This window comes from Leucoraja erinacea, chromosome 16 (assembly GCF_028641065.1).
Source record: "Leucoraja erinacea ecotype New England chromosome 16, Leri_hhj_1, whole genome shotgun sequence".
Lineage (NCBI taxonomy): Eukaryota > Metazoa > Chordata > Chondrichthyes > Rajiformes > Rajidae > Leucoraja > Leucoraja erinaceus.
Window position 1 is genome coordinate 43,478,561 of NC_073392.1, and position 16,698 is coordinate 43,495,258.

Genomic DNA, 16,698 nt, shown 5'->3' on the forward strand with positions numbered 1-16,698 from the left:
AGCCGTGGTGCTGGGCGGTCCCAACCAGGAAACGGCGCTCCAAGCCCGCTGGTAGTCCACGAGGACGGGTCGACGGGCAGCCCAGAGAAAAAGCTGCCTCACTGACCAGGTAGGGACCTAGAAGTAAGGTTACCTCCTTCCCCCCCCACAATAAGAAGTCCATTTCAGTGAAAAAACGACGAACAAAACTAACTAAAAACTGGAAAAAAAGAATTAAACGGACGGCTGCTGGTTAGCAGCCGTTCCCCAAGATGGCTCCTCCTCCTGTGAATCCCGGAATCATTGACTTTATGCGGTAGACAAAAATGCTGGAGAAACCCAGCGGGTGAGGCAGCCGCCTGGCCCGCTGAGTTCCTCCAGCACTGTGTTTTTTGTTTGGCTCTGAAGTTGAAGGTGGCTCAGCGGGACGGGCAGCGGCTCTGGGGAGAGGGTTGCGTTTCTGGTCGAGACACTCTCTAGCTCTCCCACTCCCTCTCTATCACCTCAGCATTCCCGGAATCATTGACGTTTTGCGGTAGACAAAAATGCTGGAGAAACCCAGCGGGTGAGGCAGCCACCTGGCCCGCGGAGTTCCTCCAGCACTGTGTTTTTTGTTTGGCTCTGAAGTTGAAGGTGCCTCAGCGGGACGGGCAGCGGCTCTGGGGAGAGGGTTGCGTTTCTGGTCGAGACTCTTCTTCAGACAATCACAAGTACTCTCACCGACGCGAGTTCAGTTCAGTCTGAAGAAGAAGTCTGAAGAAGGGTCTTCTCTCCAGAGTCGCTGCGCTGCCTGTCCTGCTGAGTTACTCCAGCTTTATGTCTATCTTCAATTTCAGAGAATTACAATTTCTCACGGGGGGCTTATAACGTCTCTAAACCCCTCTGAACACCTCTAAACCCCCTATTCCCCTCTATTCCCCTCTAAACAATTCTAAACACACCTGAACCCATCTGAAGCCCTCTAAACATCTCTAAACCGTTTAAACCCCTCTAAACTAGGAGGCTGCAAGGTGACTTGGATAGGCTGGATGAGTGGGCAAATGCATGGCACATGCAGTATAAAGTGGATAAATGTGAGGTTATCCACTTTGGTGGCAAAAACAGGAAAGTAGACTATTATCTGAAATGTGGCCGATTAGAAAAAGGGGAGATGCAACGAGACCTGGGTGTCATAGTTCACCAGTCATTTAAAGTAGGTACGCAGGTGCAGTAGGCAGTGAAGAAAGCGAATGGTATGTTAGTATTCATAGCAAAAGGATTTGAGTATAGGAGCAGGGAGGTTCTACTGCAGTTGTACAGGGTCTTGGTGAGACCACACCTGGAGTATTGGTACAGTTTTGGGCTCCTAATCTTGCCATAGAGGGAGTACAGAGAAGGTTCACCAGACTGATTCCTGGGATATCAGGACTTTCATATGAAGAAAGACTGGATAGACTCGGCTTGTACTCGCTAGAATTTAGAAGATTGAGGGGGGGATCTTATAGAAACTTACAAAATTCTTAAGGGGTTGGACAGGCTAGATGCAGGAAGATTGTTCCCGATGTTGGGGAAGTCCAGAACAAGGGGCCACAGTTTAAGGATAAAGGGGAAATCCTTTAGGACTGAGATGAGAAAAATGTTTTTTACACAGAGAGCGGTGAATCTGTGGAATTCTCTGCCACGGAAGGTAGTTGAGGCCAGTTCATTGGCTATATTTAAGAGGGAGTTGGATGTGGCCCTTGTGGCTAAAGGGATCAGGGGGGATGGAGAGAAGGCAGGTACAGGATACTGAGTTGGATGATCAGCCATGATCATATTGAATGGCTGTGCAAGCTCGAAGGGCCGAATGGTCTCTACTCCCGCACCTATTGTCTATGGTTCTATGACTGCGTCCAACTGCTGTCTAGTTCGTTGATTGGTTTGCTAGATATGAACTGTTTTGGGAGAGAAAAATGCTTACGGCAGACCAAATGTGTTTAACAGAAATTGGTCAGATATTGAGCTTTACACAGTGAGAAATCATGTGAAATAATCACTGAATTTAATTTTAAATGAATGTACCTGCATGTTATACTGTTTAGTTTGGAGATACAACCAGCTAGTCCACTTAGTTCGCACCGACCAGCGATTTTTGTTACCGATTTGACAATTTTATTTGGTGGCCAATCAAACGCTGTCTCTAAGGGGGTTGCATCCAATCACCAACCAGCTTGCCTTAAAATTCCTGTCCAATCAACAAATAGGTCTCCTCCCGTCCAATCAGCTGTTGTCTCCAAGGACATTGTGTCCAATCACATAATTAGCAGCTATGGTAAAGGTTGGAAGCCAGCGGAGCTACTGACAGGCAAACGGGAGGGAGCGGGAGAGATTCACACAGTGTATAATCCATAGCACCTAGTGTACAATTTCATAATATATACTAAATAACTGGGCTGACACACATCGGCTGGGAATCTGGGGTTCACCAAAATTGTTCCCAATTGGGCCCCGCACCCCCTAAGGCCGGCCCTGGCGATGGGCACACGCATGGGCCCCAGCCATGCCTAGCCACATCGAACAATCACTAGTTCCAGGCATACACTGGTCCTATCCAAGAACTCTACCCCCGCTACATTGACGACTGCATCGGTGTAGACTGCACCATGTAGAACTCACTGACTTTATTATCTTCGCTACTAATTTCTATCGTGCATTTGGACCATTCACTTGGACCATCTCTGACATCTCCCTACATTTTCTTGATCTCCATCACAGGAGACAGACTATCAACTGACATCTATTATAAACTCACTGACTCCCACAGCTATCTAGACTGCACCTATCCCCACCCTGCTTCCTGTAAAGACTCTATCCCCTGCTCCCAATTCCGCTGTCTACGCCACAATCTACGCTAAAGATGAGGTGTTCCATACCAGGACATCAGAGATGTCCTCATTCTTTAGGGAATGGGGTTCCCCTGTTCCATCACAGATGCGGCCCTCACTCGGGTATCCTCAATATTCCCTCCACAACTCCCTGGTCAACTTGTCCCTTCCCATCCAAACCACTCCATCCCCAGGTACTTTCCCCTGCAACCGCAGGAGATGCAACAAGCAGGAGATGTCCCTATACCTCCCCCCTCGACTCAGTCCAAGGTCCCCAGCAGTCTTTTCAGGTGAGGCAAGGGTTCACTTGCACTCCTCCAACCTCATCTACTGTATCCGCTGTTCCAGATGTGGACTCCTATATAACGGCAAGACCAAGAGCAGGCTCGGCGATCATTTAGCTGAACACCTCTGCTCAGGCCACCTAAACCTACCTGATTGGAAACACTTTAACTCCCCCTCCCATTCTCACATTGACCTTTCTGTCCTGGGCCTCCTCCGTTGTCAGTGAGGCCCAGCGCTAATTAGAAAAACAGCATCTCATATTTTGCTTGGGCAGCTTACACCTCAGCGGTGTGAACATTGACTTCTCTAACTTCGTCACCCTTGCTTTCTCTCTCTCTCCATCCCTCCCTCTTCCCAGTCCTCCAACCAGTCTTACTGTCTCCGACTACATTTTATCTCCGTTTGCTTTGCAATGGTCCAACTCTCCCTCCCATTCCCACACTGACCTCCCAGCTAACAATGATGTATGCTACATTTTCCTTGATCTCTATTCCCTTTGTTCTGTTTTCACACCTTACACTTCCTTATCTATGTATCTCCCTCTACCCTGACATCAATTTGAAGAAGGGTCTCGACCCGACACGTCACCCATTCCTTCTCTCCAGAGATGCTGCCTGTCCCGCTGATTTACTCCAGCATTTTGTGTCTATCTTTGGTTTAAACCAGCATCTGCAGTTCCTTCCTACACACTCCCTCAGTACTTGATTGCCCCTATTTGTTACAATACTTTATCACTTTTACCCCTCTTTTCCCCTTCCGTTCTATGACTTTCCTTTATCTTTTCTTCTCCAGTCTGGTTCTTCTATATGTCCTGATTTTAACCCGAACAATATTGGCAGCTTTGTGCTACTGTGGCTGTAAAATTGAGTGTACTCTTCCGAAGTTGTCCCACTGTGCCATCTCAGTTTTTTTGCTTTAAAAGATGGCCCTTTACACCTACTTCTCTGGCAAAGTTTTTTTTACTGCAGATGATCTTATGTTGTTTACTGTTGATATCCTCCATACTAATACTTCAAATTGACGCGCTGGTTCATGAGACACAAAGCAAGAAATTAAAAAGGAAAATGATGTGTGCAAAGGTAGATAAGTCCCCCAGGCCTGACCATATATATCCAAGGACATTGGGAAGCTACAGAGGAAATTGCAGGTGCCGTGGCTGAGATTTACTGTACATGCTTGTACACGCTAGAATTCAGAAGATTGAGGGGGGATCTTATAGAAACGTACAAAATTCTTAAGGGGTTGGACAGGTTAGATGCAGGAAGATTATTCCCAATGTTGGGGAAGTCCTGAACAAGGGGTCACTGTTTAAGGATAAGAGGGAAGTCTTTTAGGACCGAGATGAGAAAATCATTTTTTACACAGAGAGTGGTGAATCTGTGGAATTCTCTGCCACATAAGGTAGTTGAGGCCAGTTCATTGGCTATATTTCAGAGGGAGATGTGGCCCTTGTGGCTAAAGGGATCAGGGGGTATGGAGAGAAGGCAGGGATGGGTTACTGAGTAGGATGTTCAGCCATGATCATATCGAATGGCGGTGCAGGCTCGAAGGGCCGAATGGCCTACTCCTGCACCTATTTTCTATGTTTCTATGTTTATCATTCATCATTAAATACCGGTGCCGAAAGACTGGAAGGTGGCAATTTTTGTGCCTCTAAGAAGGGGTGCAAGGAAAAGCCTAGGAACTACAGGTCAGCAGGTCTAACATCTGTGGTCGGAAAGTTACGAGAATATTTTGAGGGATAAGCTGTACATCCATTTAGATAGATAGGGGCTAATTAGGAATAGTCAGCATGGTTTTGTACGTGAGAGATTGTATAACACACAAATCTGATTTTGTTTGTTGCAGATGTGACCAAAAAGGTTGATGAGAGACAAAAATGCTGGAGAAACTCAGCGAGTGAGGCAGCATCTGTGGAGCAAAGGAATAGGCGACAGTTCAGGTTTCGACGCGAAACATCGCCTATTCCTTCGCTCCATAGATGCTGCCTCATCCACTGAGTTTCTCCAGAAAAGATTTATGAGGATGTTGCCAGGGCATCCCTGTGCTATAGGGAGATGTTGAGCAGGCTAGGACTTTATTGCTAGGGGTGCAGGGGGATGAGGGGTGATCTTATAGAGATGTACAAGATTTTGAAAGGATAAATGCACAGGGTTTTTTACCCAGAGTAGGTGAATCGAGAACTAGAGTGGCACGGTGACGCAGCGATACAGTTGCTGCCTTACAGCAGTTACAGAGTCAGAGATGCGGATTTGATCCCATCTTTGGGTTCTGTCTGTACAGAGTTTGTAGGTTCTCCCAGTGACCGTATGGATTTTCTCTGAGATCTTCGGTTCCTCCCACACTCCAAAGATGTACAGGTTTGTAGGTTAATTGGCTTGGTATAAATATAAATTGTCCCGTGTGTGTGTAGAATAGTGTTATTGTGCGGGGATCACTGGTCGGTGCAGACTCGGTGGGCCAAATGAGCCTATTTCCGTGCTGTATTTCTAAACTAAACTGAACTAGATGTCATAGAAACATAGAAATTAGGTGCAGGAGTAGGCCATTCGGCCCTTCGAGCCTGCACCGCCATTCAATATGATCATGGCTGATCATCCAACTCAGTATCCCGTACCTGCCTTCTCTCCATACCCTCTGATCCCCTTAGCCACAAGGGCCACATCTAACTCCCTCTTAAATATAGCCAATGAACTGGCCTCGACTACCCTCTGCGGCAGAGAGTTCCAGAGATTCACCACCTTTTTGTGTGAAAAAAGTTCTTCTCATCATGCGTTTAAGGTGAGGGGGGAAAGATTTAATAGGAACATGAGGGGTAACGTTTTTACACAAAGAATGGGAGGTGTATATGGAACGAGCTGACCGAGGAGGTAGTTGAGGCAAGTAGTATCGCAACATTTAAGAAACATTTAGACAGGTACATGGATAGGAGAGGTTTAGAGGGGTTTGGGACAAACGCTTGCAGGTGGGACGAGTGTAGATGGGGCATGGTCAAGTTGTGCCGAAGGATCTTTTTCCACGCTGTATGACTCTATGACTCTGACTCAAAAATGATATGTTGGCCTTTATTGCCAAGGAGTCAGAGTACAAAAGTAAAGAAATCTTGCTGAGATTGTTCAGGGCATCATTTGATGCACAATTCAATTTTATCATCTGATGAAGACCATATCTGGAGTTATTCCAATCTAGTTTCACTAGATTGATTCACAAGATTGCTGTTTTCCCTTTGAAGAGAGTGAATATGAGTCATCTGGAATTTAGCGGAATGAATTATTCTCTCATTGAAATTACAAGATTCTGGGAGGCATTAGAAGGATAGATGCTAAGAGGCTATTCTCTCTACACAAGGTTACGGAGAATATAGAAGCAATTATTTAGAACTGAAATAAAATAATAATGAGATTCATTTATGCAGAGCATATAATTCTTTGAAATTCTCTATTGGGGATCTGTTGGTAATGTCAATGAGTTTATATTTAAAAATTGAGGACTTTATTGAATGACATATTTAGCTTGAAGCCTTTTCCTGCTTCCATTTCCTGTGAATATATATTTGCAACCTTGGGCAGGACTGGCAGCTCAATGTTCTAGGGTACACGTGCCTCAGGCGAGACAGAGGTGGGAGTAAATGAGGAGGGGGGTGTTGTGTTCTTGGTTAAGGAGGATGTCACGGACGTCGTCAGAGGTGAAATATTACGTCTAGTGAGTCTAAATGGGTAGACCTGAGGAACAAGAAAGGGATGATCCCCACCTTGTTGGGAGTATACTACAGGCTAGTCAATGGGAATTAGAAGAGCAAACCTGTCAGGAGATTGCAGGAAGCTGCAGGTCTAATAAGGTTGTTGAAGTAGGGGATTTTAACTTTCCCAATATTGGCTGGGGGATGCTGTGGGATAAGATATAGATGGACAAGGGCTGATTAAGGATAGCCAGCATGATTTTGTACATGCGGTTGTGTCTCACAAATCTAATTGAACTTTTTGAAGATGTGATCAAAAAGGTTGATGAGGGCCGATCTGTAGATGTATAAATGGATTTTGTCAAGGCATTCGGCAAGGTTTTGCATGGTGGGCTGCTCTGAAATGTTAGATCGCATGGGATCCAAGGAAAGAAAGCCGAATGCAGAGAAAAATGGCTTAATGGAGAGAAACATAGAAACATAGAAAATAGGTGCAGGAGTAGGCCATTCGGCCCTTCGAGCCTGCACCGCCATTCAATATGATCATGGCTGATCTCAGTATCCTGTTCCTGCCTTCTCTCTGATCCCCTGATCCCTTTAGCCACAAGGGCCACATCTAACTCCCTCTTAAATATAGCCAATGAACTGGCCTCAACTACCTTCTGCGGCAGAGAATTCCAGAGATTCACCACTCTTTGTGTGAAAAAGGTTTTCCTCATCTCGATCCTAAAAGATTTCCCCCTTATCCTTAAACTGTGACCCCTTGTTCTGGAGAAGCAGAGGGTTATGGTGGAAGGTTGTTTTCTGGACTGGATGCCTGAAATTAGTGGTGTGCCTCAGGAAACAATGGTGGGCCCATTGCATATTTTCGTCTGTATCAATCATTTTGATGAGAAAATTCAAGGGATGATTAGCAAATTTGTAGTTGACACTAAAGTATGTAGTATTGTAGATAGTGAAGATGGTTATCAAAAATTTCACTAGGATCTTGATTGTTTGGGCAGCTAGGCTGAGAAATAGTTGATTGAATTTAATGCAGAGAAATATGAGGTGTTCCATTTTGGGAAGTATTAACACAGGTCTACCCAGTGAATGTAGGATTCTTGGGAATGTTGTAGAGCAGAGGGATCTAGGAGTGCAGGTAGATAGTTCATTGAAAGTGGCATCACAAGTAGATAGGGTGGTCAAAAGTATTTTGGCACATTGGCATTCAGTCAGAGAATTGAGTATGGAAGTTCGGAGATCATGTTGCAATTGGTGAGGCCACATTTAGAATATTGTGTTCAGTTTTGTAGGAAAGATCTTGTCAGGTTGGAATGGTACAGAGAGGTTTTACGAGGACAAGGGCCTGAGCTATACAGAACAGTTGAGTTAGTGTGCAGGAGGATGAGGGATGATCTGAAAGGTGTACAAAATCATGAGAGGAATAGATTGGGTAAATACACTAAGTCTTTTGCCCAAAGTAGGGGAATCGGGAACCAGAGGACATAGGTTTAAAGTGAGGGGGAAAATATTTAATAGGAACCCGAGGGGTAATATTTTTACTCAAAGGCTGGTGGGTGTATGGAACGAGCTGTTGGAAGGTAGTTGAGGCAGGTACTGTTGCAACGCTTAAGAAACATTTAGAAAGGTACTTGGATAGGATAGGTTTAGAGGGATATAGGCCAAAAGCAGGTAGGTGGGACTAGCGTTGATGGAGCATGTTGGTCGCCATGTGCAAGTTGGGCCAAAGAGCCCTGTTGACTCTATATTACTAATAATCTCCAGCAGATGGCACCATTTACTTTTGCTGACCATCGGTTGTAAAATTTTAGTAGAACCTGTAGTGTTCGGAACCAGCCAGTGTGGTTCTTAATGATCAATATGATTAGGGTTACGGTTTTGTACTGATTAAAATATTGTTATTAAATTAATGGTAGATTTATTGTTTTGGGGATTGGATTACAATTTTTCTGCACTTTGTAGAAATTGTTAGATGATGTATAAGGGATTTGGTGGTTAATAGTTCAACTTTAATTTGACTCAGGGGCGGAAAACCCGGGGGGGCCAGAGGGGACACGTCCCCCCCATGTTTTGAGAGGTGGGGGACATCCCCCCCAAGTTTTTGTGATCCCGATTTTAAAATCGCTGTTTTTAGCGCTGGATTGAGCCTCCGAAGCCTCGCGCGCGTGTGTGAGTATGCTCATGCGCGCGTGGCCGCCAAAAAATTTTGTCCCCCGTCCCCTCCATTTTTGATAGTGAGTTACATTTCAGAATAACATTTTATTAGTGAAAATTAATCCAAAAGGCGAGACGCAAAGTGCTGGAGTAAGCGGGTCAGGCAGTGTCTTTGAATTGGTGGTGTTTCAGGTCGGGACCCTTCTTCAGACTGATTCCTTGTGTATAAATTGAAAAGCATTTGCCATTTCTTTGTATGTAAAAATAAAATTCAGATTGTGTCAAGAACATATGTATGTTGAAGAATACAAATAGTTAAAGAAAATACATTAATTTAACCATTGAAATTAAATGAGAAGATAAATATATCCAGGGCTACGCACTCTTTCAACATATTCACCAAGTGAAACACAAAAGATGTCTATTTTTCCCATCTTCCCCCCTTGCTTTTGCTTAGTCCTGTTTCTTTCCCCATCTTCACCCCCACTCTCGAGTGTTGACAGCACTACACTCTTCCCAGGCTCAATCTCTTCCCCACCCCTCTTCTTTCTATCCTCCCACAAACCTACAACTCTTTCCTCCAAATTCTTGGCAGCTTAATTTATCTGAACTATCCCATTATTCTTCTTCCTCATTGACCCTTTTCTCCCCACTTTTTTTCTTGGCCGATTCTGAATTTCACTGTATGCCTACTACCCCTCATTCCCGCCTCTTGGTTCTTGGTTTCTTGGTCCTCCAGAATATTCAAAATTGAATTTAAACTGGAGGTGCCTCCCATCACCCCACTCCATCACACTATCACAGCAATTAATATCTCATTGGATTTGAGGCTGTTTTTGTTAACATTAAGGATTATTCATTATTCATTAGTGCTGAAAAAGTATTGTGTTCACAGAAACAATATATACCTTGAAAAGTCAAATGCATCATCATGAAAATTCAAAAACAATACTTTGAAATGGAGGATACCTGCTTAGGTTTTTCACATTTATTAATTCCATACAATGTTATTTTGTTTATTATGTTTCTGTTGATAGCCATAATTTAATAGCTTAAGGTCTGAAACACTTCTTGCTTCTATGATTTCTTTAGTGTTTTGCCTTTAGAGGACCCAAATTTTCTTGGCCCCGTACTTGTGTTCAACACGTTGTTCATTATTCTTCTTTTGCTTTTCCCATTGTAAAGTTTTAACCATTCTTTCACCAGTTTCTAAACGTTCCCACTTTCATGGACTAACTCTTTATAATGAGTCCAAGACTGCAAGAAATTGCAGAGAGTTGTGCATGAGGCGCAGTCCATTACACAAATTGTCCTCCCTCACCCCATCAACTTCATCCGCTTTGCAGTTGCTGCAGGAAAGCAGCAAGTTTTTTGTACTTCATCACTGTATTCTGCCCAGCAAGGTGCAAGTTGTACAGGGGCCAAACACCACCCCACCAGTGTCATGTTATCATTTATCTCTTATGTGTATTGATTTTACATCCATGCTTCCATATTTTCCAACCCAACATCATTCCTTGCTGCTGCCCTTGTGTTTTCTCACCTTTCCTGTTACGTTTTGTTTATCCTTTTGAAATATTGAGGACAAATATTTAGTGTCCAATCTTAAGTCAATATACAAATACTTAATTAATTTTGATTAGAATAAATTAAAAATGTTCAACTAAATCATTATAATGAACCCGATTTGATAAGGGAACTTGAGGTTAAGGAGCCATTAGGAGGTAGTGACCATAATATGGTAAGTTTTAATCTACAATTTGAGAGGGAGAAGGGTAAATCGGAGGTGTCAGTATTACAGTTAAACAAAGGGGACTATGGAGCCATGAGGGAGGAGCTGGCCAAAGCTGACTGTAAAGATACCCAAGCAGGGATGACAGTGGAACAACAATGGCGGGTACTTCTGGGAATAATACAGAAGGTGCAGGATCAGTTCATTCCAAAGAGGAAGAAAGATTCCAAGCAGAATAAAGGGAAACCGTGGCTGACAAGGGAAGTCGGGGACAGTATAAAAATAAAAGAGAAGAAGTACAACATAGCAAAGATGTGCGGGAAGCCAGAGGATTAGGTAATGTTTAAAGAGCAACAGAAGATATCTAAAAGGCAATACGGGGAGAAAAGATGAGGTACGAAGGTAAGCTAGCCAAGAATACAAAGGAGGATAGTAAACGCTTCTTTAGGTATGTGAAGAGGAACAAATTAATTAAGTCCAAAGTTGGACCCTTGAAGACTGAAAAAGGTGAATTTATTATGTGGAACAAGGAAATGGCAGATGAGTTGAACAGGTACTTTGGATCCGTCTTCACTAAGGAGGACACAAACAATCTTCCTGATGTACTAGTAGCCAGAGGATCTGGGATGACGGAGGAACTGAAGGAAATCCACATTAGGCAGGAAATGGTGTTGGGTAGACTGATGGGACTAAAGGTTGATAAATCCCCAGCGCCTGATGGTCTGCATCCCAGGGTACTTAAGGAAGTGGCTCTAGAAATCGTGGACGCATTGGTGATCCCCGCGCCTGCGAGTTGGGGGCTATGCAGGAGTGGATAATGCAGGGGATGGGGTAAAACGAGCGAATTAATATTAATATAATATCAAGGCGGGGTGTTTAGTCCGTGTGTTTGGAGGGTGGTTAGTGTGTGTGACGCCACAGTCCAAAAATCATAAATTTTGAGATGCCTCGTGCAAATTTGAATAGGATTGGGGCAGCTCCACCACCTCTAACATTGCCTAATCCTTCTAACTCTCAATCGCATCCATTGGTTCCCGACTGCTTAAATAAATCCTTTGAATGACCATTACCTTTGGGATGATGATCACTGACATAGTTCCAATAATATTCTATCCTGCTCTATATAGCGTAGATTTTACTTCAGATAGTGTTACTTGGAATCATGCAGATCTCCAATTTTTGTGAGTTGCAATTATGGTGCACAATCTGCATTGCTATCCTTGTATAACTTTGATTTGCACAATGATTCTTTTATTTTAGCTAATTTCTGTACCTTGCTCATAATTGATTAGCACCAATTCCACAGCCTACATAGTTAGGAAAATCCTAACCCTCAAGGAGCAACCAGTCGCAATGTTGCGTTATTTCTCTTTTTTTTTGCCATCTCGGGATCAATCCCCAATTTATTCCATGTCTTAGTGTGGATTTAATCCTTACCTTACTCTCTCCCTTCCTCGCCATTCCTTTCCATGCCAGTAGAAGTTGAACAGATAATTATAGGTAGAAACAAAATGGACGCCAGTGCAGAGAGAGGTAGTTAGATAATAATGCAAAAGGGCAGATGACGTTGTGGATGGAAGAAACGTTTGGCAGCAAGACTGATTTAAATTTTTTAAGATGCATCTAAGAGGTCTTAGTGGAAGTTAGGTGGAAAATCCTGGAATGCTTATATGTTACTTCTTGCTCTATAGCCTCTTTGACATGAAGGCCAAAAAAACATTTGCATTTTTGATTATGCTTTGTGCCTGTACACTAATTTTTATTTTGTGAGCGCAAACTAATCTATGATTTTTTTGCTGGATGCTTTTCCAAAGTATATTTGCCTAATTTATTTGCATATTAGATCTATTGTATTTCCACACCTCCATCTCACTATTTAAAAGTAATAATTGTGCAAGATTAATCCTAGTAGACTAACTTTTATGTCCCCCATATTCAATGATATCTGATGTAGTTTTAGTCATCCAATTAGTCTCTTTGTTTCTTTTTAACTTCCTTCTCTCATTCCTTACAATTTACTGTTTCTTTCCAACATGGCTGGGATAGGTTAAATTGGTTGCATTATGATGTCATATGTATTGTAACTAAGAAGTCCAGGCTGGTTTTGCCTTCTGTTTTACATTTTCTTTTCTCCTTAATGTATAGCTTAATAAACTAATTGCTAAATTGCAAGATTAGCATTGATTTTATCTACTTTGTATATTTCTTTTTCATTTTCAATAAAAATCTTCATTATGGTTAAGGTTATAAGCCGAAAGTCATTTTGATGTATTTTTGTAACCTACTGCTATGGATGATTGCATGTTAAAAATTAATTTCAGAACTTTTTTTCCATGCATAACTCGGTATTTGTGAAGTTTCAAATATTTGTTGTTTTCACACAATAAGTAAGGCCATTTCAATGGATTAATATTATTGTCCAAATTAGAATGGATGATGGATTCCAAATATAATGATTGAATCCAATACTGAACATATATTTTGAATTAAAATTCTCTTTGGATAAAATTTGCACATAGGTCCATAGCTTAATTAATATTGTATTTTAGTGAAAATGGTGAAGCTGACAAATAAAACTTTCACTTTCAGACAGAAAAAGATGTCATTACGACTGTTACCGATCTGAACATCATTTTGGAATTAAACGACGTTTATAATTTGAGCACATTTATTTCCAGGTAAGGCTGTTATAATTTTAAATAAAAGATGAAGACCAATTTATACTAATGCCCCTGTCCCACTTAGGAAACCTGAACGGAAACCTCTGGAGAATTTGCGCCCCACCCAAGGTTTCCGGAGGTTTTTGTCAGTCTCCCTAATTGTCGAAAGCGGTTAATGCTTCTTCTATGTTCCAGTGATTATTTCAAAAAATTCAAAACCGGCCGCGACTAAAAATAGGTTGTTGTTTTAAAAATCGGTTTGTGACTGTGCGTGTCTCCCCAAGTGCTCAGCAATTTTTCCATTTCCCAAAGATGGCCAGTTGATAAGTTATTGGCTATAGTAGGTGAGTTCGTAACAAAGAGGAGGGGTTTGCTAAACATAAGTTTAAAAGACATAGGAGCAAAATTAGGTTTTTCAGCCCATCAAGCCTGCTCTGCCATTTGATTGTAGCTAATCTAATTTTCACACTCAACCCCACTCCCCTACCTCATCCCCACTCCCCTACCTCATCCCCACTCCCCTACCTCATCCCCATAACCTTCGACACCCATACCAATTGAGAACTTATCAATCTCCACTTTAAAAATACCCAAGGACTTGGACCCACTGCTTGCGGCAAACTTTTCCACAGATTCACCACCCTTTGGCTAAAGAAATGCCTCCTCATCTCCATTCTAAAGGTACATCCTTATAATCTAAGATTTTGCCCTCTGGTTCTAGACTCTCCAACTACTAGAAATATCCTCTCCATATTCACTCTATCTAGTACTTTCATTATTTGGCAGGTTTCAATGAGATCTTCCCACTCATTCCTCAGCTAAACTCCAGCGAGTACAGGCCTAGAGCCATCAAACATCCCACATATGTTAATCCAATCATCCCCAAGATAATTCTCCTAAACCTCCTCTGGATGCTCTCCAACGCGAGCACATCCTTCCTCGGATATGCGGCCAAAAACTGCTCCAAATATTCCAAGTGTAGTCTGACCTGTACCTTATGAAGCCTCAGCGTTGCATCCTTGCTTTTAAGTTCTAGTCCTCGCGAAATCAATGTTTTTGTCTTCCTTACAACTTGCAAATTGACCTTCAGGGAATCCTGCCCTAGCACCCACAAGTCTTTTTTTCCCCCCGTATGAATGCTCTCCCCTTTTAGAAAATAGGTATTTGCTTTCCTTCCTACTGACTCAGTCTACACATTATGTAGGAATTGTGTAGAAATAGACTGGGGCAGTCCCCCTAGTCCTAACCTTCCACACCATCAGCTGTCGCATACAGCACATATTTCGACATTTTTGCCACCTCCAACGGGATCCCACCACTGGCCACATCTTCCCATCTCCACCCTTTTATGCTTTCCGCAGCAACTGTTCCCTCCACAATTCTCTGGTCAACTCGTCCCTTCCCTCCCAAACCACCCTCTCCCCGGGTACTTTCCCCTGCAACCACAGGAGATGCAACACCTGTCCCTATACTGCCCCCCTCAACATCGTCCAAGGACCTCAACAGTCTTTTCAGGTAAAACAAAGGTCATAATTTGCTGCTTCTTTGCTCACTCTCCCAACCTGTCCAAGTATTTCTGCATACTCCCTGCTAACTCAGCACTACTTGTCCCTCTACCTATCTTTGTATCATCTGCAAACCAGGCCACACAGCCATCAATTCCATCATCCATTTCATTAACAAATAAACGGAAAACCCAACACTGACCCGTACGGAACACCACTAGTCACTGAATGCCAACCAGAAATTAGCCCCTTTATTCCCACTCTTTGCCTTTTGCCAGTCAGCCAATCTTCTATCCATGTTAGTGCCTTGCCTCCAATTCAATATGCTTTTATCTTGTTTAACAGCCTCACTTGCAGCACCTTATCAAAGGGCTTCTGAAAATCCAAATAAATGGAGAAAATCCAAGTAAATGGATATGGAAAAAAAATGGGTGCATGGAAAAGAATGGGTTAATGGGATTGAGATGGTTGTGCTCCATGTTGATTGTCCTACCATGTTGTAGGAGAAGGTGAGGATGAAAATGCCTCAACTGATACATCATCAGTTCTAGTTCATGCTGATGTAGCATCTTTGAGTTATACAGGGCTATGACATTTTTCTTTCTGATGCTGGTACTCAATCTGTTAGCTGCTGTAAATGTTCTTTGTTCTGATATGTTAATGTAGCATTATTGAATGGATTAGCTCATGGAAGAAGGCGATTGGGGGATGCTCAATTTAAGGCTAGCTCAATCTAGGTATGTTGCAAAACCTACCTGAATCGTCGCTGAGAATCTGCCCAGCCCGTGTGCGCGATTTTGGCGCTGTTTAGAGGGGGCGGGTTTAAAACGCGATTTTTACTAGGCTGTTCCAATCGAAGATGTTCAGCCTAGTAAATCATTAACGAAAAATCGCTGAAAGACCCCGTCGCAAAAGGAATTATTAGTTTTATAAGCCTCGAATAATAGTTATAATAGTTTTAAAATCACTCTCTCAACCCGCGACCTCTCGCAGCCCCATGGTTTTATAAAGCAAACAATTAAAGGTATGTACCTTATTTTTACATTAAAAGGGGCTTCTTAAGACCCCTTTATACAAAGTTTACTATAGCGAGTAGTTCATTTTGGGCTCTTTATATCCCGCAGTATTTTTCTGGGCATTTGAGGGCACAAATCCAGCGCAATGTGAACGTTCTAAACCAGCGCGTTCATAGGAACCCACTAGAAAGCTGATTTAAAATGGACTTTAATTTACAGCAATTGAACACTAAATTCCTTCCATTTGGCCTATAAATTGATGTAAATGAGATTTTAAAATCATGTTTTATTGTGAATTTTTTGTGAATATTATTTGGACACTTAGGCTATTTAAAAATGTTAATCATTTATTAAGAAATGGATAGATGTTTAGATCTAGTAATTGAAGTTTGAAATTAGCTGCAATTGGGTAACTAACTAATTATATGCTTTAGTTTCAGGTCATCCAAGTAAGATTATTTTATATTTGTTTCAGAATGGTTCAATCTATGATAACTGAAAATTTCATTCAGTTCTCTTAATTTTTAAGAAGGTTATGGGCTTTTGACTGTCCGTGATCACAGCTTTTTTGTTATGTCCATAGAAAATCAATAGGGAACAAGATGCTAATTTCCGAGTATGAAAATGGCCATAACTTTTTTATTACTTGAGATATGAAAGTGAATTAGGTGTCAAATTAAACTTCGTTTTATGCTTTATCTGATGGGATAAATTGCAGACTTGATTTTTTAAATCTCAACATTTTGTAACATTGCTACTCAATCTGTAAAACTGCATCTCTTCAATAATTTTTTTTAAGGATATGTGTAGTTTTGCCTTAGCTCTCATATGGTTAAAGATTT

The 16,698-nt window shown here is 42.2% G+C and overlaps 1 protein-coding gene across 1 annotated transcript in view; it reads left to right on the plus strand.

Moving 5' to 3' along the window:
- Positions 1–16,698, plus strand: part of cenpp (centromere protein P) — a 287,161-nt gene that overhangs the window by 13,141 nt on the left and 257,322 nt on the right. The window contains exon 5 of the mRNA XM_055648278.1: positions 13,265–13,353. Coding sequence (XP_055504253.1) covers positions 13,265–13,353 — 89 coding nt within the window. The remainder of the gene's footprint in view (positions 1–13,264; positions 13,354–16,698) is intronic.